The sequence below is a fragment of the Delphinapterus leucas genome, chromosome 10 (assembly GCF_059928025.1).
Source record: "Delphinapterus leucas isolate spDelLeu-1000000601 "Yukka" chromosome 10, BTC_Dleu_Yukka2, whole genome shotgun sequence".
Taxonomy (NCBI): Eukaryota; Metazoa; Chordata; class Mammalia; order Artiodactyla; family Monodontidae; genus Delphinapterus; species Delphinapterus leucas.
This window is the reverse complement of record NC_143138.1, coordinates 37,856,516-37,881,575: the sequence shown is the minus strand read 5'-3', so window position 1 is coordinate 37,881,575 and position 25,060 is coordinate 37,856,516. Positions and strand designations below refer to the sequence as shown.

The following is a 25,060-nucleotide window of genomic DNA, read 5'->3' as shown; positions in this document are numbered from 1 at the left end:
CATGCACCCTCCGAGTAGGAGCTTCCTCCCTGGCTGCTGGGCCCCACGTGCATGCCTTGGTAGGGTGGGTGGGAGGTCAGGCAGAGCTGTCTCCAGGCTGAGGCAAAGCCTCTCCCTTCCTGCAGGTGCAGAGGGCCCTGAAAAGCATGGCATCAAGTCAGGGTTGAACTCGAGCCCTGGGCACGGCTGGGGCCTCCTCCTGGGACTGCTGCTACTGCCTCCCCTGGTGCTGGCTGGAATCTTCTGAAGGGGTCACCACTCAAAGGCAAGGCCTCATGGGGGGGACCCTAGCCTCATGCCCACTCTGGATTCTTTCTCCAATAAGAGACCACAGCTTCCTGGAAGGTCCTCTCTGTGGCCCAGCAGCCCCCTTCACCCCAGCCAGACTCCAGGCCAGAGGCCTTGTGCCCTCAGGAGGCCTCGACAGGGACGATGCCTCTGCCTTTGGGGAGGTCCACCCCTCAGCCAGCTGCAGGTTGTTCTGAGCAGTGTTCCTGTGGCCTATGCCCACTCTCCAGCTGTCCTGTGGCCACAGTCCTGCTCTTCCAGGGACAGAAGATCGCAGGGCTTCCCAGGAACCCCTCAGCCCCTTCCAGTCCCCTGGCCTCTTCCTTGAGCCATTGGAGTCTAAGGCTGTTCCCAGGAGTGCTTCCTGCCTTCCCAGGGTGAAGAGGTCAGCTGTCCTCCTGCCACCTCCCCCACCCTGTCCCCAGCCCGCCAAACAAGACGTTTCTTGGCTGAAGTCCCTCTGGAAGGGAAAGGCTGCAGGGCATGTGCCTCATCCACAGACATCTTTGGGGGCATGGGGCCTGGCCACTGCGAGCTCAGGTTGCTGCCCGCTGACTGCATGTGTCTGGACCCCTTCTGTTCCTCCCATCTCAGTCTGGGGGCGGCAGTGAGTGAGGACTCTGGGGAGGTCCCTGCCTGCCTGGCCTTGGGTTGTCTGCCTGGGCAAGGTAAAGGTTCTCCCTGAGTATCCGGTCCCCTAACTTTCCTGTTTAGAAGGCAGCGGGTGTCCTAAGGGGCAGATGAAGGACAAACCCCATCTGAGAGGGGTTCTATGGGTGGGGCAGGCAGGGACCAGGGAAGGGAGGCAGCCCCTGACTCCTGAATAAAAGCCTGTGTAAGAGGACCAGTCGCCGTGCTTGTGAGCAACAAACGGGGCAAGGGAGGGCTCTTGGGCGGGGGGCCCTGAGAGGCTCACCTCTTCCCCTACTGACTCATGGCAACTGTTCCTTCTTCACACGCCCTCTCCCCCAAACACTCCATTTAGTTCTTTGAGGCACTTTTCCTTTCCTTCCTAACCCCCGACCCCAAATCTTCAGGTAGCCGGTGGAAAGGGGCTAGGGCCAAGGGTTGGCGAAGGGTGCTGGGCTGACTCTCCCAGCTCTGGGAGTGACTAGTGGAGCCTAGCTGGGTTCGTGACCCAGGATCAAGGAGTGGCACACGACCTCTTCACAGGGGTCCTGCTGCCCACGCCCACCCAGGACACAAGGTCTGAAATGTACCTCAGCATGATTTTGCCAACCCTTGGTGCTTAGAGGAGTCCTGAGAAAGGGCTCTGGAGTCCCAGACACCCTCCAGGGAAGCACAGGATTGTCCCGAAGTGCTGTGGGGCAGGAAAGCACAAGTGTGTGAGTAGGGCTAGCAATGGTAGGTGATGAGGGCAGCCTGGGACCCAGCTGGGGCTGGTGGGGAGGGGCAGCTAAACAGGAAGCATACAAATCAGTCCAGGGCTGAAGGCTGTGTGTGTGTGTATGAGATGATAGAATGTATCTCCATTAAGGTATAACTCATATAACATAAGATTCACTCATTTAAAGTGTACCACTCAGTGGTTTTTAGTATATTCACAGGGTTGTGCAACCATCACCACAATTTGGGAACATTTTTATCACCCCAAACAGAAACCCCACACCCCTCAGCAGTCACTTCCCATTTTCCCTTCACGCCCCCCAGCCCCTGCCCTAAGCAATCACTAATCTATTGTCTCTATGGGTTTGTCTATTCTTTTTTTTTTTTTTTTTGCCGTACGTGGGCCTCTCACTGTCGTGGCCTCTCCCGTTGCGGAGCACAGGCTCCGGATGCGCAGGCTCAGTGGCCATGGCTCACGGGCCCAGCCGCTCCACGACATGTGGGATCTTCCCGGACCAGGGCACGAACCCCTGTCCCCTGCACTGGCAGGCAGACTCTCAACCACTGCGCCACCAGGGAAGCCCTATTCTGACATTTTATATAAATAGAATCATACAATATGTGGCCTTTTGTGTCTGGCTTCTTTCACTTAGCATATTTTCAGGTTCATCCATGTTGTAACATGAGATAGTACTTTATTCCTTTTTACTACCAAGTAATATTCCTTTGTATGGAATATATTTTATTTATCCATTCGTCAATTGTTGGGCACTTGGCTTGTTTCCACATTTTGGCTATTATAAATAATGCTGCTACAAACATTCATGTAAAAGTTTCTGTATGGCAATATGTCTTCATTTCTCTTGGGTACATACTAGGAGTGGTATCATATGGCTACTCTGATCATATAGTAACTCTATGTTTAACTTTTTCAGGAACTGCCAGACTACTTTCCAAAGTGGCTGCACTATTTTACATTCCCACCAGCAATGTACAAGGGTTTCAATTTCTCCACACTACCAACACTTGTTACTGTCTTTTTCAATTATAGTCATTCTAATGAGTGTGAAGTAGTATCTTGCTGTGGTTTTGACGTTCATTTCCCTGATGGCTAATGATGTTGAGCATCTCTCCACGTGCTTAGTGGCCATCTGTATATCTTCTTTGGAGAAATATCTACTCAAGTCTTTTGCCCATTTTTTAATTGGGGCATTTGTCTTTTTATTATTGAGTTGTAGGAATTCTTTACATATTCTAGATACAAGTCCCTTATCAGATATATGATTTGCAAACATTTTCTCTCATTCTGTGGGTTGTCTTTTCAATTTTTCTTGATATCCTTCAAACACAAAAGCAGTTAATTTTGAGGACTTCCGACTTATTTCTTTTGCTGCTTGTGCTTTTGGTGTTACATCTAAGAAACCATTGCCTAATCCAAGGTCACGAAGATTTATACCTGTGTTTTAAAATTTTTACGTTAATTGTGTGAATTAAAGTGTGAATGTTTCTTTCTGGACTCCCAATCATATTCCATTGATTTATGTATCTATCTTTGTGCTAATGCCACACCATCTTGATTACTGTAGCATTGTAGTTAAGTTTTGAAATTGGGAAGTGCAAGTCCTCCAACTTTGTTTTTTTTTCAAGACTGTGAATTTCCAGTCTTTTTTCAAGACCCTTGAATTTCCATACAAATTTTAGGATCAGCTTGTCAAATTTCTGCAAAGAAGTCAGCTGAGATTTTGATAGGGATTATGTAATCCACCATTTTAGCAATGTTAAGGCTTCCGATCCATGAACATGGGATGTCTTTCCACTTATTTAGGTCTTCTTTACTTTCTTTCAACAATGTGTTATAATTTTCAAAATATAAGTTTTGTAATTCTTTTATTAAATTTGTATTTTATTAATTTTTATGCTATTATAAATGAAATTGTTTCACTAATTTCATTTTCACTTTGCAAGTGTATAGAAATACAATTGATTTTTGTACATCAATTTTATATCCTGCAACCTTGGTGAATTCATTTATTAGTTATAACAGTATTTTTAGTGGATTCTTTAGGATTTTCAATATAAGATCATGTTATCTGCAGAGACAGTTTTGCTTCTGCCTTTCTAACACAGATAATATTTCATTTTCTTTCCCAGTTGCCTGGGCTAGACCCTCCAGTACAATGTTGACTAACGGCAAGAGCAGAGCCTTGTCTTGTTCCTGATCTCAGGGGGAAAAACATTAGGTGTTTCACCATTTGGTATAATATTAATTACGAGTTTTTCATAGATGCCATTTACTAGGTTGAGGAAGCTCCCTTCTCTTTTTAGGTTTTTGAATGTTTTCATCATGAAGGGATGTTGAATTTTGTTAAACACTTCTCCTGTGTCTATTGAGATGATTGTGTGGTTTTGTTCCTTCAGTGGACAGAAATGTATTACATTAATTGATTTTCAGATGCTGACCCTGCTTGCCTTCCTGAGGGGGGAAGGGCGTCCCTCCCTTTGTGGGCCTGTCTTTGCAAGCTAGTCCCAAGTTCTATGAGGTGGTCAGGTGAGGTAGCCTCTGGGCAGAGCCAGACTGTGGAGGCCCAAACCCATCTTTCTCAGTTTTGGGGTGGGATGTACCAGCCTCCTGCAAAGCAAGAACACCTGTTTCCAGCACTCAGGTTCCAGCCCAACCTGTCATATGAGAAAACCTACTAAGACCAGCAGCAGGAATCTCTTTGGAAATTTTTTGGGGTAAATAACACAAGCCAAGACATGGTATCCCATAGTAGTCAGGGAGGGGAGGAGAATGGGAGGGCATGTTCAAAAGGAGGGCAGGGGGCTGGCACTCTGAGGCCTCAAGGACCAGAGTAGGGCAGGTCTGCTCCCGCACTCTGCTGTGTGACTCCCAGGCATCTGGGCACTGGCGTAGCAACAAGGGCTACAGTAGGGCCCTGCAAAGACCACCACTGCCACCTCGGGCTTCATCACAGGGGGTCCCAAAAGGCCTGTCAGAGGACATTCCAGCTTTGTCCATTGCAATTAGGTTTTCCAGGAAGGGAGGGAGGTAACTGGGTCCCCACAGGGACATTCCCACTCCTGTCACCCCTCCTTTTGCTGGCAGCTCAGCTCCCCGCACCTACCCCCCAAACCCTCCACCCCCCACACCCCTCCCCCGCCAATTCAACCCAATCTCCTTTCTCAGTTAAGGACCCTGTCACTCTAGTTTCCAGGACTGAGAGGAAACATGCCAGGTGCTAGGGGGGGTTGGGGGAGGGGAGCAGGTGAGGCTTCAGCCCTCAAAGAATGAAAGGTTCAGGAGACAAAGGGAGCACTTACCATACACAACACACGCACCTTAATACTGAACTGAAAATGGTTAGGAATAAAAACCTGTACTTAGCTCAACTAAAAACCGAGACAGAGCATCAAAGGTGATTTTCTTGCTGTTTCTGGGTGGAAGATAACCTGGGAAATGTAGTCAAGACCCTGAAATTCAGAAATCCCAGGGTATTACCTGGGAACAGCACTGCCTCCCCTCAAAGTGACTCGAAAGGCCCACCCAGGCTGGCTCTTTACCTTGGTGGCTTCTCCAGACACCTAGGAGGAGGTGGCTGTCAGAGGGAGGGGCTCTTCAGGACCAGCTCAGCTCAGACCCCTGAATCTGGGGGACCACAGGAAGGAATTGCTGCAAAAACAGGACTTGAGGGTGGAGCAATGGGAAGAAAAGTTACCCCAGGGCAGTGGTCAGTGCCATGGGAAACCACACTGGGCTAGAGAAAGGTCATGTGCCGTGCGGGAGACACACCTCTAAAGGGCCTTCCTCCTCTACAGAACTGGTGCCAGCGAGGCCTGGCCTGCTCACCTTGCCATGTGCTTTCCCTCCCTGCCACTTCAGCTGTCTGAAGTGAGTGTGAGATCTTAGTAACCCCCACCAATGTACATTTACAGGATACCTGCACAGGCATGCTCCTGTGTTCCTGGGGAACAAGGATACGTAAGGTAAACTGGGGTAACTGTTACTAGGCCAATGGGGAAAACCAGTTCTGCAAAAGCATCCCAGGGCCTTCCCTGGGCATGACCCAGCCCATACCTGTGAGGAAGTATGACCAAAGTCCCAAAGTCCAGCTCTCCGAAGCCATCTCCCCTACAGCAAGGGCAGAGAAACATTTGGGGAACCAAGCTGGCCCTCAACTGGTATTAAAACCCCATCAGCTGGAAGCCCACGGTCTCTAGGGGCCAGCAGGTTCCATTTGTAAGTTCTGCCTGTTTATAGGCAAAAGCAAATGTTGGGCAGAAGCAAATGAAGGGAGCTTTGCCTTTTCCAGAGAAGGCCAAGCTCAGTGCTTCAGCTGGGCCTGTGTCCACTCCTTCTGCTGTAACCACAGGACTGCTACACCAACTGACTTGGTAAAACCCCACAATGTCATCTGCAAACAGTCTGAGAGGACAGCTGGGGGTTTGGGTGGAACATTTTCTGAAGCTGGGAGGACCTTTAGAGCTCCTGTCTCCCTGGGAAGAGGTCTAGGCACTAGCTGTTGCTCTGTGAACTGGAGTCTCGGCTTGTCTAATTCAGAAAACCACCCAATGACCTGAGCCTTCGCCCTGCCCCCCCCAACACCCCCCCGGCCTGCCTTCTGGCTGATCTACACCAAGCCCGGGCACTTCTCATGCCCAGGCCAGGCTGCCCCCAGTCCTGTCACTTTACACACAACCCTTCTCACACAACCACAAAGGACTAAGAAAGACCCTGCAGACAGTTAAGCTCATAAAAATAAGAGACTCCCCACAAAGCTCCAAACCACCACCAATGAATTTATTTGAGGGAGAAAGGGTCAAATCTTATTAGGAACTTTAAACTGGATAGGAAAAGACACTGATCTGCCTAACATCTGGGTGTTCACAAGTGCACAGGTAACCATATCCTGCACGTAAGGCATCACCATTAAACCAATGAACATCTGACGAGAAGGACACGTTTTGAGCAGTCACATGATTTCCCTTTCAGAAGGTGCTGTCTCATCAGAAAAGTAGTGTTGAGAAAAACGAAGACAGTCTCCTAGCAAAGGCCTGGGCATGACAGCGGCCTCGTGAAAGGGATCACACCTTATTTACAAAGCAAGAGAGTGACACTCACAGCTGAGCTGCAGGATGAGAGCTGGGGCTGACTCGAGGGGTGTGAATGGGGGTTGGGACCTGACTTCATGAGCCTTTGCCCATCCAACGTGGGCCTCCACAAGCCATTCTTTGGCCCCCTGCACAAGACAGACTCAGGAAATCTGCAAAGTAAGGGGATTCAGCCCCAATTTCCCAGCCCCACCCCACCTCCCCCAGGTCTAACAGTGACCAATCCACTGGACGCAGCCTCACCCCCACCCAACCCCTACTTCTGGACAGACACACGGCATATATGGAAACCGAAGCCCAGCTGTGCTGGAGCACATCTAGGTGCTGCTGGGTTGGCTGTCTTACAGGTGCCCCGAGATCATCAGGCCTCACCCACGGTGGCCAGGCTGAGAGAGCGTGTTTTTTTTTAGGTGATTCAGGTTACTCCAGGGCAAAGCACGATCCTGATGACACCCGGCGGAAAAGCAGGCTGGAGCCTCGAAAGAGCTGGCCCTGGATTGGAAGGAGCAGTAGGGTCAGTGAAAGGGAGGCCATGCTTCTCATCCCACCCCAGAGCCAGGCCAGCAAAAGACAAAGAAGGATCCAGTAGCTCAGAGACCCCAGAGTCGGAGATAGAGGGCCTAGGTTTGCATTCCTGAGGGCAAGGTCAGAATCTGCTCTGTGCTGAAGCACAAGGGAGCAGTTTACTTCATGCCACAGGGTGTCCAATATATATATTTTTTAATTTATTTATTTTTGGCTGTGTTGTGTCTTCGTTGCTGCGCACGGCCTTTTCTCTGGTTGTGGCGAGTGGGGGCTACTCTTCGTTGCGGTGCGCGGGCTTGTCACTGCGGTGGCTCCTCTTGTTGCGGAGCACAGGCTCTAGGCGCACGGGCTTCAGTAGTTGTGGCGCACGGGCTCAGTAGTTGTGGCGCACAGGCTTAGTTGCTCTGCGGCATGTGGGATCTTCCTGGACCAGGGCTCAAACCCGTGTCCCCTGCATTGGCAGGCAGATTCTCAACCACTGCGCCATCAGGGAAGTCCCGGGTGTCCAGTATTCACCGGGCTACTGAGTAGGAAACCCCCAGAGGAGACTCACTGCCCTCTGGCTTCAGAGCCCAAGTGGACTGGGGCTCCTCCAATATTAGAGGATGTGATGCATGTAGGACCAACTGGATTCGCTGGAAGGCCTGCGTCTGTCTCTGGCCTCCCTGCTTTCCTCCTATCTGTCCTTTTCTCAACCTTGAGGCCAGTCAGTGTGCTAGCTCCTCCTGCCCAGGCCACTGCCCCATTTTACTCTGAAGCCAACCAAGGTCAGGAAAAGTCAGGGATCTGTCCTGGGCCAGCCACCTGAATCCTTGACCCAGAGCTCCAGCCAGCAAGAGGGTGCCTGGGCATAGAACACAAAGACTTCAAGACGGGCAGACTCAGGAAATCTGCCAAGTAAGGGGATTCTGCCCCAATTCCCCAGCCCCACCCCACCTTCCCCAAGTCTAACAGTGACCAATCCACTGGACGCAGCCTCACCTCTCAGAAGGTGCTGCCTAGGCACTAGCTGTTGCTCTGTGAACTGGAGTCTCGGCTTGTCTAATTCAGAAAACCACCCAATGACCCAAGCCTTCGCCCTGCCCCGCCCCAACACCCCCCCGGCTTGCCGCCTGGCTGATCTACACCAAGCCCGGGCACTTCTCATGCCCAGGCCAGGCTGCCCCCAGTCCTGTCACTTTGCACACAACCCTTCTCACACAACCACAAAGGACTGAGAAAGACCCTGCAGACAGTTAAGCTCATAAAAATAAGAGACTCCCCAAAAAGCTCGCCAAGCTCACCACATGGCCCAGCTCCACCCTCAGGCTCTCCTGGGCACCTGGGGCATCCTGCGCGGGTGGAGGGAGGGGCCGGCCTCCAACATGCCAGGTGTGTTTTCATCCCAGGTTACTTGAGGTATAAGAAGTTCTTGGGCTTCACCACCTACCCTGTGGGCTCCTTCATACTTGTTCTAAGAGTCTTTGAGAGTTGAAGAAAAGAAGACCTTGTCTGATGTGTAATTCTTAAGTAAATGCAGATCTGACCACCTCAAACCCCTTCTACAGGTTACGGAAAAAAGCCGAATGAACTTTTTGGCCAATCCAATAAAATAAAGTGAAAATTTAATTTAAATGCCTCAAACCAAAAGTCTACATTCTCTTTAACCTCCTTACAACATCGGATTCCATGACAACCCCTTAACTTTCCATGTAATGAAGAGTCCACAAAACCTTTCCATCTGACTGATGTGGAAAGTGAGAAAAACCTCCCTGGAGAGCAGGCTTACCTGCACACTCAGGTACTTCCAGCAGTGGATCCAGGATTTGAACACTGGGGAATAAGGGGGTAGCCCGGCCTGCAGCCTGCGGGGAAGGAGAGCATGTTAGATCCAGAGAACAGTGGGAGACAGATCAGCTAAGGAAAAGGAGCCCTCATGAAGAAATGGCTTGGGGCTGCCACCACCCCCATACCAAACCAGATTCCTCCCAAAGGGGTGCAATGAATCCCAGAGGAAGCCAGGGGCCTAGTGGGCCAAGCCCACACATAGAGCAGGTGGGAGGGGGCAGGGCACTGGACAGGCTCAGCCAGGTCCCCCCAGCAGCCTTGGCAGGGTGCCTGCGGAGGGGCACACACCTACCCGCAGTTATTCACGGCCATGAGATCACCGACCAGCAGGAAGGGGTAGGTCAGCATGCTCACTGCGATCTGCAGGGAGACCTGAGGGTCAGTGAGCCCACCTACCACCAGCCCCCGACCCGGGCTCCAGGAGCAGGCACACCCTAGACCGAGGCCTGCCTCCAGCCATCTCCAGAGCTGGCCTCCGAAGCCCCGCCCAGGCCCCCAGCTCAGTGGGAAGAGCAGCTGGCCAGACTTACCCCCATCACAAATTTAGTGTAGCTCCGGATGGCCAGGGCCTGGCTGAACTGAAAAGACAAAAAGGGAGACTGGTTTGCCCCAGGTACCTCGGGATGCAGACTTCAAACATGCAGGCCCCCGCCCCGCCCGCGCTGCCTGGTCTGCAGCCCCTTCACCTCGCCCTCCGCACTGGCCTCACACCCCCTCTGCACTCAGCTCCTCACATGCCCGCGGCACACGCTGTGCTCCCTTTCAGGGCCTGCCAGCAGCTTCTGTGGCCTAGCAGTCAGAGCCAAGAGAAGATCTGGGAGGTAGAAGTGGGATGTCCAGACTAGAGGGCCTTCTGTGACCCAGCCAGGGATGGTGAGTGGAAGAGACGAGGTAGGTGGGATCATGGGCTGTGGCCTACGTAACCTCATCCCAGCTGTAAGCTGCGGGGGCTGGGCCTTTGTTTGCCTCGATCGGTGCCTGCCCAGGGCTCAGCGAACAGTAAGTGCTTACTGAATGGAAAGTCAGGCACCCATCTGAACTGCACACAGAATCCTGGGTCCTGTAGCATAAGGTGAAGGGCAATCCTGGGCTTACTGCCACCCTACCTCACCAAACTCTCGCCCCCTTCAGGCCCCAACTCCTGAATTCAACTTTGCCCATGAAACAGCCCCGAAGTACAAAGGGTGACTACCTATCCCTCAGCTTCCTGTGACATGGCCATCCCACCCGATGGATGCCCTGCAACCCTGGGCGGAGATTTGCTCAGCCCTCTGCCTGAGTGGCAGCCTCATCTTAGCCTTTAAGCCACACACAGAAAAGCACGTGAAAAATACTTTCAGTGAAGTGTCGACTGCTGTTCTCAGTGAGGTAAGTGCAGTAGCCCCTGGTCAAACACCTGCCCACCTGGACTGCAGGAACCAATCAGCTGTGGGACACCCCTCCCCCTCAAGGCACCCCAGCTGTCCCAGGCTTGTTCTGTATGTGAAGGCAGCAGCTGACCCACCCATAACGCCCTCGAGAAAGGGGCATTGTGCTACTGTAATTGCAGGTGGGAGCTGCTCTCTATGGAGCAACTGTTATCTGCTCACATTAAAAGGCCAGTAAGACTCACCTACCCAATTCAAATGGCCAGTTTCCCTCTGCCCCAGCTGCGAGCTCTCAGAGGCACCGCTCACCACAGACTCTTTCCCAGACCGCCCCCACCCCTGAACTGCCATTCTGGGGCCCAGACACAGACACACGGAGACTATGAACCCCACCCACCCCAACTAAGTGATTCTGGCAGACAGGTCCCCAATCCCTCACCCAGCCTCCAATGGTGGGTGATTCCTACTGTTAGAATGTCTGGCTCCCAGGAACCCCTGCCTATCACTGCTCCCCAACTCTTATCTTGGGTCAGGCCAAACCAGCTGACCTATCAGATCCCCAGAAACCTTTCCTCAACAAGTGCCTTTTAGAAGGACCAAGGCCTCCCCGTGCCTGACCCAATCTGCCGAGAGGTCTGTGCATACCAGGCTGTGTAGACCACTGCTAACAAGAGTGGGGTGCACCTGTATGGTACACTTCCTAGCTGACTGAAGCACCCTCAGCCTGGCCCAGGGAAAGACCTAGTCCCAGCCCTGTCAACTCGCAGGCAAGGGCCCCAGGAGAGCCCTTCAATCTCTGGGTCTCATCTGTCTGTAAAACAGGATGTTATACCTGCTCTGTTCCTTCACAACTGAGGTGCTGTCAGGATCAAATGTCATAATGTTCACTAAAGGGCTTGAAAAACCCTAAAACACTGAGCGGAAGTTCAAGGGTTATTATTAGCTGGTCTACATCCTGATTTACCAGGGATCCCTAGTTTGGTTTGGGTCACTGCCTCAGACTAGCCGTGGATAAGCTAGGGTCTGTTTGACCTAAAGCTGCCCAGGGACGGGCATTCCATAAACCCCTCTACGTCTTGTTAGCGATCTCCTCTCTTGAGGCCGTTCTCCTCGGAGGCAAAGCTGACCCAGGGACAACCAGAGTCTTCTCCTCAGACCCCTCCCCAGAGGCCCTCTCCAGCCCTAGGGGCCCAGTACTCAGAATCCCAGAGTCCTCAAGTCTGCCCCAGACCCTGGGCATCAGCAGTACATGGAAAGATGGACAAGTCCTTGTTCCAACCAACCTGGGAACCTGGATTCTGGTCGTTCCCCAGCCCCCCTGGGGTGTCACTCACGCTGTCATCCACCAGGTAGGCATTGATGAAGTGGGCCAGCAGGTTACAGCCCCACAAGAAAACCACATCTCCCAGGAGGTGAGGGATTAAGCCGCTAAAAGACAAGGTGAGCAAAGATGAGCAGGGGAGGGAAGAGAACATTTCCTGGGGGCTCCACACCCAGGAAGCAGACAAGGATGTTCCAAGCTCAAAACTTCAGCATATCCACCAGCACCACCTCGGGAAGGAAGCCCGCAGGGGCCACATGGGCCAGCAGCTATCCACAGCAGGAAAGCAGTGTTCCTTTCTCCACAGGGAGTGGGAGGTGGTATGTGTGTTATATGCTACATCTGACAGCACAAGTGAATGGTCTCACAAGCGGTGTTCAAACCACAGAAGCTGGGCCTTAAGATGTGAATTGTGCAAAATCCGGGATTTTCCAATGCAGATTATGAAAGAGTACCTACACGTTAGCTGTCTTCTCCTGGCCTTTTTACCCAATCCACTCTCACTAAACACTTTGCTCAGTGCACCTGTATTCACTCCTGGAATGTTCCACTAAAAACATTCCATACAAGCTTTTACACGGAGGTCTGACTTTTAAAGTGATGGCCTTTAGAATGTGCATCTCTACACACTAACGTGAAGCTTCCCTAAAACACAGTGCTGAGGGCAAAAAGCCAGATCGAGACCAGTGGGTCCTGTGTGATACTTGTGGGTTTGGGGTTTTTTTTCTTTTTATTTATTTATTTTTGGCTGCATTGGGTCTTTGTTGCTTTGTGCAAGCTTTTCTCTAGTTGCGGCGAGCAGGGGGGCTGCTCTTCGTTGCAGTGCGTGGGCTTCTCGTTGCGGTGGCTTCTCTTGTTGCGGAGCACGGGCTCTAGGCGCGCGGGCTTCAGTAGTTGTGGTGCACGGGTGTAGTTGCTCTGCGGCATGTGGGATCTTCCCGGAGCAGGGCTCGAACCAGTGTCCCCTGCATTGGCAGGCGGATTCTTAACCACTGTGCCACCAGGGAAGCCCTTGTGGGTTTTTTGTTTTTGAATGTGTTTACTTGCTTGTTTAGATATAGAAGGACGTGGAAAGATCTCCAGGAAAACAGCTATCTCTTGGAGAGAGGACACAGAATTATGATATTTGAACTTTCAAAAATCTTATTTCAAAATATTTGAAAGTTCAAAATACCTGTAACACATCTATGATATGAGAGATATAAATAAAGTGAACCTTCATGAATGCAATTTCCAATCCTGTTGCTTCCACCTGTGCTCAGACTGACTTTTCAGATACACTCAGTGCTTTCTGAGTACGTACATCACCTGTTCTACAAACACGTGAAGAAAAAAAAGAACCCAATGGGTAAGGTATCTGTTGTGTGGGAATCCTACTCACACACCAGAAAAGAATGTATACAATGTGTGAAAAACACCAGAGGTGGTGATATGTAGTGTTTTAGGGTCTGAAGCACCAGTCACACAAGCAAATATTTATTCACACACATATATATGCACACCCATACATATGTGTACATACACATAGACATGAATATACATATGAATATGTGTGTATATAAATCAAGGTTTATCAACCTTGACACTATTGACCTTCAGGTCTGGATGATACTTTGTCATGGGGGCTGACCTCTGCACTGCAGGATGTTTAGAAGCATCCCTGGTCTCCACCCACTAGATCCCAGTTGTGACCATCAAAAGATGTCTCCAGACATTACAGATGTCCCCTGGAGCAAAATCACCTCCTAGTGAGAACCACACACACACACACACACACACACACACGCCTACACACAGAACACCTGGCCAATGATGAACCCACAAGATGAGTTAACAGAGAGCCCCATGTCTAGTGTACTGTGTATTTAACAGCATGTATGTCTTTGCCTAGACCTTAAAAAAGCAAAACAAAAAATACTTGTCAGGCCTGGACTTTGGGTTCTGTTTGTAGTTTACAGTCTTTTCGGTGTGAGCTTTCTTTACAGGTGGAGTAAGATGGGTGTGAGACACCAAGGAGGGCAGGGGGTCCGGGGCCCTCAGGAGATTGTGTGCCCTGAAGACATCTGCTCTGCAGAAACACAGGCCCAGCACAGCCAGGTCTTGACTTTTTAAGAGAAGCCAGAAATAGGGATTGTTTTGTGAAACATCCTAAATGTTGAATATGAAGGACTAATTTCTCAGAAGTGCTATGTCAAACAGGATCCATCAGCTGGAGTCAGCCTGTGAGCTGCCAGGGCTTGACCTTCAGCCCATGTCACAGATTTTCAGTGACTTTTCAGCAGTGAAACCAAGGACGATGGAAGACCTGAAGACCAGCCTCGTGCCCACCCCCAGCCCTGGAGCACATGGACGAGGACAGTGGGGTCGGGGGTGCGGTTTTGGCCACCCCCACCCCCAGCGTGCTGGACAAACAGTACCATTTTTGTGTAAGCCGCAATGTGGACAGAGCTGGACAGCTTTGTTCCCGATGATCCGTAGCTCGCATAGGCCATGGAGCTCTACGGGCCAAGGAACAGCTGCTCAGGCAGGGACAGAGCCCTGTGGTTAGTCTGAGGCCAACAGCTGTGGCCTGAGAATGCGCCTGTTAGTAGAGCCATGCTCCGTGGCCAGTTATGGGGTGTATAAACTCACGTACACAAAGAATCCCAGCAGCCCCTCTTCTTTGAAAATCTTCCCAATGGAGCTCAACACGCCGCTGTGGAGAACACAGGGATACAACGTCACCTGGGCACCTTGGAGAAGCCCATGCCCTGGTGTGGAGCAGAGCCTGCCACCCTTGCTCAGAGCCATCCAGTCCTGGCCGGGATGGAGAGGGGGCATTCTCTGTCACCAGGCAGAACCCAAGTGTAGATGATACAGCTCTGTTGGGGAGTGAGAGGGCGTCTACGCAGTTTATGGAGACTGGGGAAACCCAACCACCCACAGGGGCAGAACCCCAGTTCTCTACTGCTTTTTTCTATGGATCTGGAATGTAGGAATGAACCTTCTAGCCTGGGCTGCTGCAGAGGCGACAGGACCTTCTCCTGCCTGGCTCTAGTGCTTACTTCTGGCTGAACAACCTTCTGGCAAAGAAGCCTGCATGTCCCACAGAGAGAGGAGAGGTGGCGAGTGGAGAGAAGCACCTTCCCAGAGGGCAGAGAAGGAATACAGGGCCCTGCAGCAGGAGGCCCTGTGATCAGACTGCACAGACGCAGCTTGGGAAAAGGCATCTGGCCCTCCCCAGCAGGGAACTCGGGGATGCGCACCCTGCCCACTGCAGCCTGTTAGAGATCACAGGACAGGCTGGGATGTCTTAGGTGTGAAATGCAAAGGAGGCTCAAGTGCAACCTCTGTGACCTGTGACAATGCCAAGTGACCTGTTCTGCACAGAGGCTCTGCGAAGCCAAGAGGGCCAGGGTAGCCTAGGAGAAAGACGGTGGGAGCCAGAGCCCTGCCAGGCCCTGCTACCCTTCCTCTCAGGACAGTAGCTCAGCCCACTGGGTTCTAAGCCCACTGGGGGAATGGGCCAATTTCCCATTAGTGAACTCAAAATGAGGCACCATGGCAGCCAAGCTTCCTGGGGCAGTGGCCCCAAGGACAGCAGCAGAAAACAACTGAACCCAGGAAATAAGAATCTGAGCGAGGAAGGATAACAGATGCATGTACTCCTGCCACGAGCCTCCAGGACCCACCTCCTGTCCTGCACTGAGCCTCAGAGGGGCAGGGAGGGCACAAGTGCCACAGGGAAGGACTGTGTCAACACACCTATGCCCCTACAGATCCAGCTCAGTGTCAGGCATGGCAGGTGCTGGGTAAATATTTGGTAAACAATGGAAGGGCCAAGCCCCAAGGCCATGGGGTGGATGGCTGCTTAGGAGAGGATGAAACAAACTCTAAGCTGGCTTCTGTGACAGCTGGAAAAAGGGCTAGGGCATAACCTAGGGGGTCTAGGAGGGAACCCCGCCAGGACACCTAATCCAACTGGACTCCTATCCCACTCACCCCTCTGCAGGGTATCTAGGCTCATCCAGGGCTGCCCCAGACAAGAGAGGGAGAAAATACCCCTGGACCCAGACTATGGAAGCCACTACCCCATTCCTCTGAAGCTGGCACACAAGAAATAGGGCAGAAAAGGGGCAGCAGCTGACCACAGTATGGCCTGTCCTGGCAGACTCTGAATAGTGACAGGGCCACTCCTGCCAACCCTAAGAATTACCCACCTGTACTTGGCCTCCCGTCCCACAAACTGGACCATGCAGCGCATTGAGATGACTGAGGAAAGAGAAAACACAAACAGGTGACATGGTGGCCAAAGCCCAAGACTCCCCAGCTATGGGTGGGGTGCCCGGCACAGTGGCCACTGCACAACACGGCCCGTGTCAGAGCGCGGGAGGGGAGGAGGGCCCCTGGGATTCCCCATCACACCCCATGACCACGGCATCCCATTTCTTCTGGCTGGGAAGAGCCCCAGCTCCCTTTGGACTGAACTCCCAGCCAATTCCAGTGATACTACTTCCCAGTAATTCTACCGCTGCCCGTCTACAGCCCATGAGGGGTCACCCCACAGCTGAGATGCAGTCTCCAATGGGGCGGCTCACCATGCAGGGGGTGGGCCAGCATGCGGGACACGCACTGCATCATCATCTCATAGGAGGTCTGCAAGAGAGCAGAGGGCGGGGACTTGGTCTGGCCTGTCTCTGGAAGTGGTGCTCACTGGGAGCTATAAGCACTTACATGGGAAAAACTGGGATCCTGCAGCACCCATATGGGGTCGGTCTACCTCAGATGGCCCCCCTTGTCACCCACACAAAATTCCCTCTACCCAGGACTGCTGCCAGGTCCCAGGCCAGGTCCCGTGGCGGCTGAGAGGCTTTCTGTGATTCCCTGCAGTGGCCCTGCTGGGGCTCCTTCCACATCCCACTCCACTGTGCACACAGCAGGCCCCAACTGTGACTCTTCAGTGACCTGCCCAACTGGGCAGTGAGAGATAATCAGGCTCTCCTCTCCAATTCCAGGTACCCACCTCCTTCACCACTTTCTTCAGAGAAGTCTTCATGTCATCTTTGTTGGCAACCTGCTCAATCTCATCTGGAGGGAAAACCTGAGATGCAAAGAACAAAGGTGGATCAAAAGCAAAATACAGGTGCGCCTCTTCGATGTAACTTTGAAGGGATGGAGAGGGCAGGAAACAGCTCCTACTATTTTCTTGGCCATGTCCATTAGCTGGGCCCACCTTGGGTAACCCCCTGGGCCTGGAGCTAGGGGGGAGAAAGTCCCTGCCTAGTGTCACATTTGTAAGAAAGCAGGCAGATGGTGAGGCAGGGGCCTTTCCAATTGAGGAGACTCGGCGTTGGACCACCAGGGCTTGGAGTCTGGCTTTGGTGCTGGGGTGGAGCCCTGACCAGTCTGGGAACCGAGAAGCAGGACCGTGCACATGGCTGCCTCCAGGGGCGGCAGGGGGCTCAAGGGAACCTCGGGCAACCGGTCCTGGCTTCAGCACGGGCTCACCTTCTTCATGCTGCCCCGGGTCACGGTGGAGAGGGCGTTGGACATCAGCCGGGGGCTCAGGCCTCGGAATAGCCCTATCTTCCCATCCACTTGCACAATGTACTTGGCTACAAGAAAGCAGAGGTGGCAGCGTCACGTTCAGCCCAGACGCACCCACTCCTGGGTCACATTCACACCCAGACCAGACGCAGCTTGTCCTTCTTCAGTACCTGCTGACTTCAGTCACGGAATGGAGCACTGTCCAGGACCCCGGAAGCAATCGGGCCTCACCCCCAAACACCTTTTCTAGCCCATTTCTTTTTGTAAAACCTTCAAAACATATTTTTCTGACAAACAAGTTCATACGTTTTTCTTTTTGTAGTTTGGAAAATCTACTTGGCAAACTTAGCTACAGTTTCTCAACTCAGCAACTTAAGTGCTGCAACCTAGGAACCAATTCTGTTGCTTATAAAAAATGTTTTTCTCTGGGAAAAGAAAAAATGGAAAAAGGCAACCACAAGCGATGATGAAGTTTGCAACCTAAGGTAGGGAAAAAGGAAAAGGAAGGGCTCCCAGGGGAAAGGCTCTAGAGTGTCCTTTGAGCGTGCCACGGAGAGGGCCATCCCCACCTTGTCACTGTGCTGCATCCAGGATCCCACCTGGCACCTACTGGCATTTATCAATTACAGGGGGGAAAGCCAGTGGAGAAGTAACTAAAACAGAGGCACCAATGAACTATTCTATAGAAAAAAACTTAAGTGGTCAGGGAAGCTGGACCCTGACCCTGTTTGAGTCAGTGTTTTTTTGTTTGGGTCTTTAAAAGGATACTTTCTTAATGTTTTGCTGTTTTATTCAATATCAACTTTTAAATGATGTTCAAAACATCATGTTATAAACCTGCATACCTGGAAGCTGGCAGAACATTCCCTCAGACAATGTGCTCCCCTTGAGCCAAGACTTTAGCTCTCCAGCACCGCACAGTGGCGGGAACCAGCAAGGGAGGGTGCCGTTCTCTCCTCTGCCACATGTCTGCCAACAGCAATTCCATGTGGCAGCTGTATGGGCTTCCCCTGGTCCCGAGAGCACCTGGTACCTGCATGTTTGGCTTCCTGAGATTGGGGTGGTGCTGGAAAGAGAGGAGTAGGAGGAGAGAGGACACTGGGCGACGTGGCCACGACGCCCTGCTTCATGGAGTGAACAGGCAGAAAGAAGGTTTATTTTGGGGGAGGGGAGTGCCAGTCAGCAGAAGGGAGAGCTGGTGGGATAAAGCCTGAGTGTGGTCTCCAGCAGGACACTTAACCTCTTTCCATCCAATTTCCTAGCCAGAAACAAAGGGAGTGAGGACCCCTATTTCTCCCCATCTCAGAGCTGAATTACGAACAAGTGAGAACAGACAAAGGTATGCAGAAGCGTCTACAGAGGGCTTTGTGGGCCCAAAGGGCCCCCTGGCTGGCAAGGGGCTCCATCATTCCATGGTTTCTCTGTAGTCCCTGAAAACTCTCCAGGAAGTTCCTTCTGGGAGAACACCAAAGAATGTCATGGCAGCTGTGGTGCTTTTCATAGCTGAGGGGGAGGAGTAGACCCCGTCCAGACAGTCGCTAGACAGCCCGACAGCTGAGCCCCTCCCCAACACCAGGAGTCTGCTTACACCATCTGCGCTGAAACAACATTTATATAAACGGCGGGGGGCGGGGGAGCACCTCAGAACTCTGCTCAACTTTGCAAGAGGCAGTAAGGTGATTGTCAAGACCCCTCTGCCCTGAGTCCTTTCGGGAATGACTGTGTGACATGAACAGAGATGATCTGGGTTCCAACCTCTCTATGGCTAGAGCCTGCATAGTGGTGTATGGAGGAATCACACGTAGGGGTTGGCAGCCTGCCATCCCGGCCTCCCGCAAATCCAGCGTCGCTCTGCATACCGGCTTCGTTGCACTACAGTGGGGGGTGCCTCCCTGATTCTGTGACGTCCTCCTTCCCCACGCTGACAACTTTTAAGTGAAACAAATACGAACAGATTTCCCCGCAAAATGACATGTTCCACCTGGCTCTATACTGTACTCAACAATGAGGTGGCAAAACTAGAAGAGAAACATGACATCAGATTCTGCCAGCAGGGTGTGAAGTGAAAAAAAGGTGACAGGAGGCGAGGCCCCAAGTTATTTGGCAGAAAGAAAGATTTTCAGAGAAGATGCTAGACTGACTAAACAGATAAGATGAGCAGAGGTGGAGGAGGCATGAGAGGGTCAGCCTGGCTGTGAACACAGAGAGCAAAGGCACATTTAAAGAAGTCTGGGGAGTTCCCTGGTGGCTAGTGGTTAGGATTCCAGGCTTTCACTGACGTGACCCGGGTTCAATCCCTGGTCGGGGAACTGAGATCCTGCAAGCCATGTGGTGTGACCAAAAAAATAAAAAAAATAAAGAAGTCTGGGAAGGGTGGGGACTGGGAGAGGGACAGGGATGGTGGATCTGAAACGGCCTTGGCCAGCTGGGGGTCAGGGAATGAGCAGCACAGGCAGCTGGTGGGCTTTGCTGGCATCAGGGAAGCTCCACCGTGGTGGGCTTCCTGATGGAGAGACCCTCTGGCAGGCAAGGCTGCAGGGGGCGGAGGGGGCGGGTGCTTGTATGGAGGGCCTGGGCATGAAGAAGCTGTAAGGAGTATGGGGCCAGAGCAGCTAGCAGCCTTCCTGAGCTCGAGCAGCTCAAGAGGGCACAACAGGGGTGAAGCCAAGACCCACCATGTACTGTTCTACACCCAGGGGATGGAGATGCCTGAGTGAGTAGGCACCACTGCCTGAGGAATGCAGGGGAACAGGACAAATGAAAAGAACCCAGGAGGCCCCAATGGGCCTCCTGCTGGAGGAGCAGGAAAGCAAAAGAACTGCTAAAAGGGCAGCCAGACTGCTCAGAAGGCAAAACAACAACAAAAAAAACAAACGGAAATCCGCCCCCTACCCCTGCTTCCAGGCACAGCCTGGATCTGTCTCCCTATCCTGCTGCCTGGGCTGACAGCTGGCAGCTCACACAGAGGAGCTGGACCAAAGCTGTGTTGGTCACCTGCTCCCATCCTGACACCCTGCTGCCTCTGACCCCTCTTCCATGCCAGCTCTGACTCTGGGTGCCCCATGCTGCCCGGTGTGCTCCCCAGGGCCACCTGGGCCTGTTCCCTGTTTGACGTTTCTTTTTTGTCTCTCTCGGTGTGGGCTTTCCTGCCTGGGAAGCACACTCACCGTAGGTGAAGAAGCTCGGCAGGTAGAGGACCTTCCTCCCCAGCACATTGGTCCCAATAGTGGGGGGCATCGGCTCATGACCTACCTTCAGAATCAACAAATACAAAGGGAAAGTCAGATTCTACTGTTGATTCAGTCTCACTACTTCTCACCTTTCCCAGGCCTCTAACTCTTCTCCCACAGAGTCTAATGCTATTTCTGTTGATGTTTTCCCCATCAAAACATACCCAAAATTTCATCAGTGTCTATTACTATCAACATCGTGTAATCTCCCAATGCACAGAAACGTCCAGTCCCAGATACCACCCTTACCATAATCCAAGTCACCCCATCCCTCAACATTCTTACCTTCCAATTCCAGATATTTCCAGTGCAGAACCACCCCCCCATGTTTATATACTTCAAACCCCATGCTCATCTCGGAAAAAACTCTCAGTTAATTCTCATCGCCAGGTTAAAACATCAGTCCAGTCTCAATCTCAAATGTGGCAACACCAAAACACATCACACCCAAATCTCAGCCCCAAACTTCAGATAGCTCATTCACCCCACACTCAAATTTCTTACCGTACCCACTGCAAATGTCGACAAATCTGTCCCTCTCACTCCCAGCCACCTCGAATCCCAGCTGCTCCTCAAACAATTCCTCAACTGTGATCTCATCTTGATCACCCCATATCCCTGTGACAGAATGACCCCCTCATTTCTGCAGGGTTATCATAGTTCTTGCTGTATAGATGCTGGTTATAATTAAGGTATGTGTTAAACTCATGGGTGGGTGAAGGACCAAGCCACCCAAGCCTCTGTGAGGAGGAGAGGTTTCTCCTGAGGGGTGAGGCCATTTGTTATGCTGCCGATTAATGAGAAGATTCTCTGCTGCCAGGCAAGGGCCAAGGTGTCCAGGAGACCAGCGCCTTAGTGGGGTGTGAGAAGGCCCTTCCCTGGCAGGGGACCAGGGCCGTAGCCCTGTCCCTCAGAGCAGGCCAGACAAATCTATGGACCAGAGGAGCTCCTCTTGGATGTGGAAGAGGGTAGAAACAGCAGGGTTGGGAAGCTCTGCCTTAAATAGAACTAGGTATGCTTCCAGCATTTTCTGGGCTCAATTTCCTTTCTTCCTCACCTTAGTCAAGTGTTTTGAAGTTCAGGCTGTCCCTTATGGATGGGATTCTGAGCTACATGACAGATTACTGATCATAAATTAAGAAACTCCCTCCATGATAGAGGACTTCTTAAAAGAAAAACATCTAGCCCAGGGGAGTTGAAGGAAAGGGATGGCCAGGTGAACCAAGCAGTTAGCCCTCCCCTTCCAGACCTTTCCCCTTCTGGGTTAAAATCTCGAAGGTTCTGAGGTTAGTTTTGCTTTGATTTTGTTCTCTCATACAGGCAGCATTCCATTTACACCCTCAACTCCAAGTCTGAGCCAATGTTCTTTTGCTGCCTTATCCATTCCAGTCACAACAACTGGGGAGGCCCATCGATTCCAATTTCACCTTTAAACCTGCTTGTTCCCTTCATCCTGTATCCCCATGGCTCCCAAATCTGTTGAGTCTATTTTCTTAACTTCCACCTGCGTTATCAAAGGCACGCTGACCCTATCTCACTCCTATTCCCTTCACTCTCAAGTTCTAATTATTTGTTCCCAAGTCTACTCACCCAATTTCATCCCCAAATCTGTTAACCCAGTCCTAACCACAGCCAAAGCTGTGGTTCTATACCATATACCAGCAGAGCCAGTCCCTCAAATCTCTAACACCCATGAGCCCTGATCTCAGGCACTGCATTCTTACTCACTTAAGCGGGACAGCCCCCAGATCTGCCAATCCAATCCTGCCATGCACCCCCAAACTGAGATCTTCCTTTTTGCAAGATGTTACCTCTGATTCCCAAGCTATACACATTAACATTTCACCATCAAGGACTTCCCTGGTGGCACAGTGGTTAAGAATCCGCCTGCCAATGCAGGGGACACGGGTTCAATCCCTGGTCCAGGAAGATCCCACATGCTGTGGAGCAACCAAGCCCATGCGCCACAGCTACTGAGCCCGCGCTCCGCAGCAAGAGAAGCCACCGCAGTGAGAAGCCCGCACACCTCAACGAAGAATAGCCCCCGCTCACCACAACTAGAGAAAGCCCGCGTGCAGCGATGAAGACCCAACACAGCCAAAAATAAATTAATTAAAAAAAAAAGACTTCACCCTCAAATATGTTACACTCAGCACCAGCTGCATTCACATGTCACCCCAACTGGGCTCACCCATCAGTATCCACCCCCCATACAGTTCTTCTCACCCTCTGGACTTCCTCATTCCCCAATTCCCTATCCTCCTTCATTCTCCATTCTCTCTCATTCCTCAACTGCCTTTCCAAGTGACCCTTATTTCAATTTTCTTCTCCTGTAAACCAAACCTACCAAGGTCCAAATGATGGAGCCACTTCCAGGTTCCTTCACATGGAGCACCCCCCCCATTCCTTGTACTCCAACATCCTCCATTCCACAGACACTCCTATCAGCCACCCTGAAGTCCCAGCCCTCACCCAATCTCACTCCATCATCCTTGCTTCTCATCTCAAGTACCACCAGTTCCAAAGCCTCAATTTCTCTCCCAAAGCTGGAATCTCTATTGCTGCAAATACAACCTGAATTTTTATAAGTAAAGGAGCCCTCACTCCCAAATCACAACCAAACGCCAGTCTCGACCCTCCCCCATCAGCCATTTCCAAATCTCAGTCACGATTAGATTCTAGTCAGGCACCGTAATGTCCCTGAAGGAATCTCCTCGTTCTTTGTCACGTTCCTTGTCACACTCCAAAATCCACTGCCCCCATTCCTCAGATTTCAATTACTCCTATTCTCAAGTCCCTCTCATTCCAACTGTATCTCCCATTCTCAGTCCATTATCAGGACAGTAAATCTGATACCCATTTGCCTCAACTCAAATCAAATCTCGTTTTGGTTAGGTCTCCATCTCAAACACACACACCCCCGCAACTTAACTGAAAATTCTAGGCTAAATCTTCAGATATTAGTCCAAGCCCAAACCATCCACACCTACATTGTGCTCATCTCAGTCATGCCCACCTAATTCTGCCAAATGCACTCCCTCCACCTCAGCTCGGGCGCCCCCTTCCAGTTCCATTGCTCCCTTTCTCAAGCAGCCCAATTCATCTGTAAGGCACTGCTGGTCCCACCAAATATGCCAAGTGCCCCTGCATGCCTCGATTCCAGAGACTTCCTACCTTGGCCTCATTTTCTGCCAGCCCCTACACATCCTGCTACCCTGTGTTCCAACTGGTCCTTCTGCCCAATTCCACTACGCCCATACCCCTCAGCCCATCCCCCCATACAGCTCCCACCCCCAACCGTGAATTCAATGTTCTCCTCCAAATGCGTCATCCCTTTCCCCCCTAAAAGCCTCCTGGCTCCCCATTCCAGACAAATCACCACTACCCGTCCCCCACTGCGTCGCCCTATCTGTTCCCCTCCCCCAAAGCACGTCATCCTGTCCCCTCCTCCCATCAAATCTGTCGTCGCCATCAAATCCAGAGCCCCATCTCCCGTAAACCGATTCGCCTCCGCCTCTCCCACCAAATTCCGTCACCGTTAAATCCAGTGCCCCGGTCCCCTCCTCCCCGGAGTCTGATGCCCCTTTTTCTTTCCTAAAATTTTGGCCATGACCCCCTGTCCTTTGTCCCCCCCACCCCAAACCGCTTTAAATCCATCTCTATCAAATCCAGAGCTCTTGCTCCCCTTCACCTTAAATATGTGCTCATCTTCTGAATATTCTGCCTTGGCCCCCAATCTTCCTACCCACCCAATCGCCCAAACTTCCCACCCCTCCCCCAATTCTGTTGTTTTTTCTTTCACCCCAAAATGCTGCCACTTCCCTCCCAGTCCAAGTCCATCGCCTCCATTCTTTCGTCTCCCAAACCTACCTCTCCGTTCCATCGCCCCCTCCCCTGCACCCCCAAATCCCTTGTTCCTTCCACCCTCTCCCAAATCTGTCGCTGACCCCTTTGCCCCCTTCTCCTGCATCCCCAAACCCATGCCCCCTGCATCCCCAAATCCCTCACCGTTTTCTTCCTCTCCCGCTCCTTCAGCGCACCAACCCGCCGTCCCCGCCCCTCTCCTCAAATCCGTCGCCATCGACTCCCCCACCCCCATCCTCCTCCAGATCCTGGCCTGTCACCTTCTTATCAGCCCCCACCTCCCTATGGCGCCCCTGGTCCCACACCTGGATGAGCAGCTTCACGTAGAGCAACGGGTGACTGAGCGCCGTCACTCCGGCGCCCAGCGCCACGAAAAGAGCCTCGGTGGTCGGGGCGTTGTCCCCGGAGCCCAGGCCCCCGGATGCGCCGTCCATCCTGCGGGCCGAGGGTTGCGCCGCAGGCCGAGGGTGGCGTGGATGTGCGCGGTGTGCAGGCGGCGGATCGCGAGCCCGGGCCTCGACCCCCGCCGCCGCTCCGCCGCGAGCTCCAGCTCCTGCTCCGGCTCCCGCCATCCCCGCGGCACCGCCGCGAGCCCAGGGCGCCACTTCCGGGTCGGAAGCCCCCATGGCAAGGGGCGGCGAGGTCACTCCCCCGTC

The 25,060-nt window shown here is 52.2% G+C and overlaps 2 protein-coding genes across 6 annotated transcripts in view; one reads left to right on the top strand and one right to left on the bottom strand.

Annotated features, from left to right (window-relative positions):
• Nucleotides 1-7,169, top strand: part of PI16 (peptidase inhibitor 16) — a 15,303-nt gene extending 8,134 nt beyond the window's left edge. For both annotated transcript variants that reach the window (XM_022581777.3, XM_089918807.1), the window contains one exon: nt 126-7,169. In XM_022581777.3, the coding sequence (XP_022437485.1) occupies nt 126-247 (122 nt within the window). In that variant the 3' untranslated portion in view covers nt 248-7,169. The remainder of the gene's footprint in view (nt 1-125) is intronic.
• Nucleotides 6,413-25,060, bottom strand: MTCH1 (mitochondrial carrier 1). 4 transcript variants are annotated; one of them, XR_016394626.1, is made up of 13 exons: nt 24,710-25,056; nt 20,478-20,562; nt 17,272-17,378; nt 16,787-16,864; nt 16,362-16,419; nt 15,984-16,035; nt 14,420-14,479; nt 11,747-11,891; nt 9,627-9,674; nt 9,389-9,456; nt 9,038-9,113; nt 8,553-8,730; nt 6,413-7,236 (listed from the first exon to the last, which is right to left on the bottom strand). XR_016394626.1 is itself a non-coding variant. In XM_022581785.3 (12 exons), exons 1-12 carry the CDS (start codon nt 25,028-25,030, stop codon nt 7,165-7,167), a joined length of 1,170 nt encoding a protein of 389 aa, XP_022437493.1. In that variant the 5' UTR covers nt 25,031-25,054; the 3' UTR covers nt 6,413-7,164. The 4 variants fall into 4 exon arrangements, 3 of the variants coding, with proteins under 3 accessions (XP_022437493.1, XP_022437494.1, XP_089774934.1); XM_022581785.3 differs by lacking the exon at nt 8,553-8,730 and having other exon boundaries at nt 24,710-25,054; XM_022581786.3 differs by lacking the exon at nt 8,553-8,730 and having other exon boundaries at nt 11,798-11,891; nt 24,710-25,054.

Coding starts and splice junctions, on each gene's coding strand:
- MTCH1 (XM_022581785.3), bottom strand. CDS start 25,030: ATGGGGGCTTCCGACCCGGAAGTGGCGCCCTGGGCTCGCGGCGGTGCC. Junction 17,379..20,477: donor GCCGAGCTTCTTCACCTACG/GTGAGTGTGCTT, acceptor GCTTTCTTGTAG/CCAAGTACATTGTGCAAGTG. Junction 11,892..14,419: donor GGGCTGCTGGGATTCTTTGT/GTACGTGAGTTT, acceptor CTTGTCTTTTAG/CGGCTTAATCCCTCACCTCC.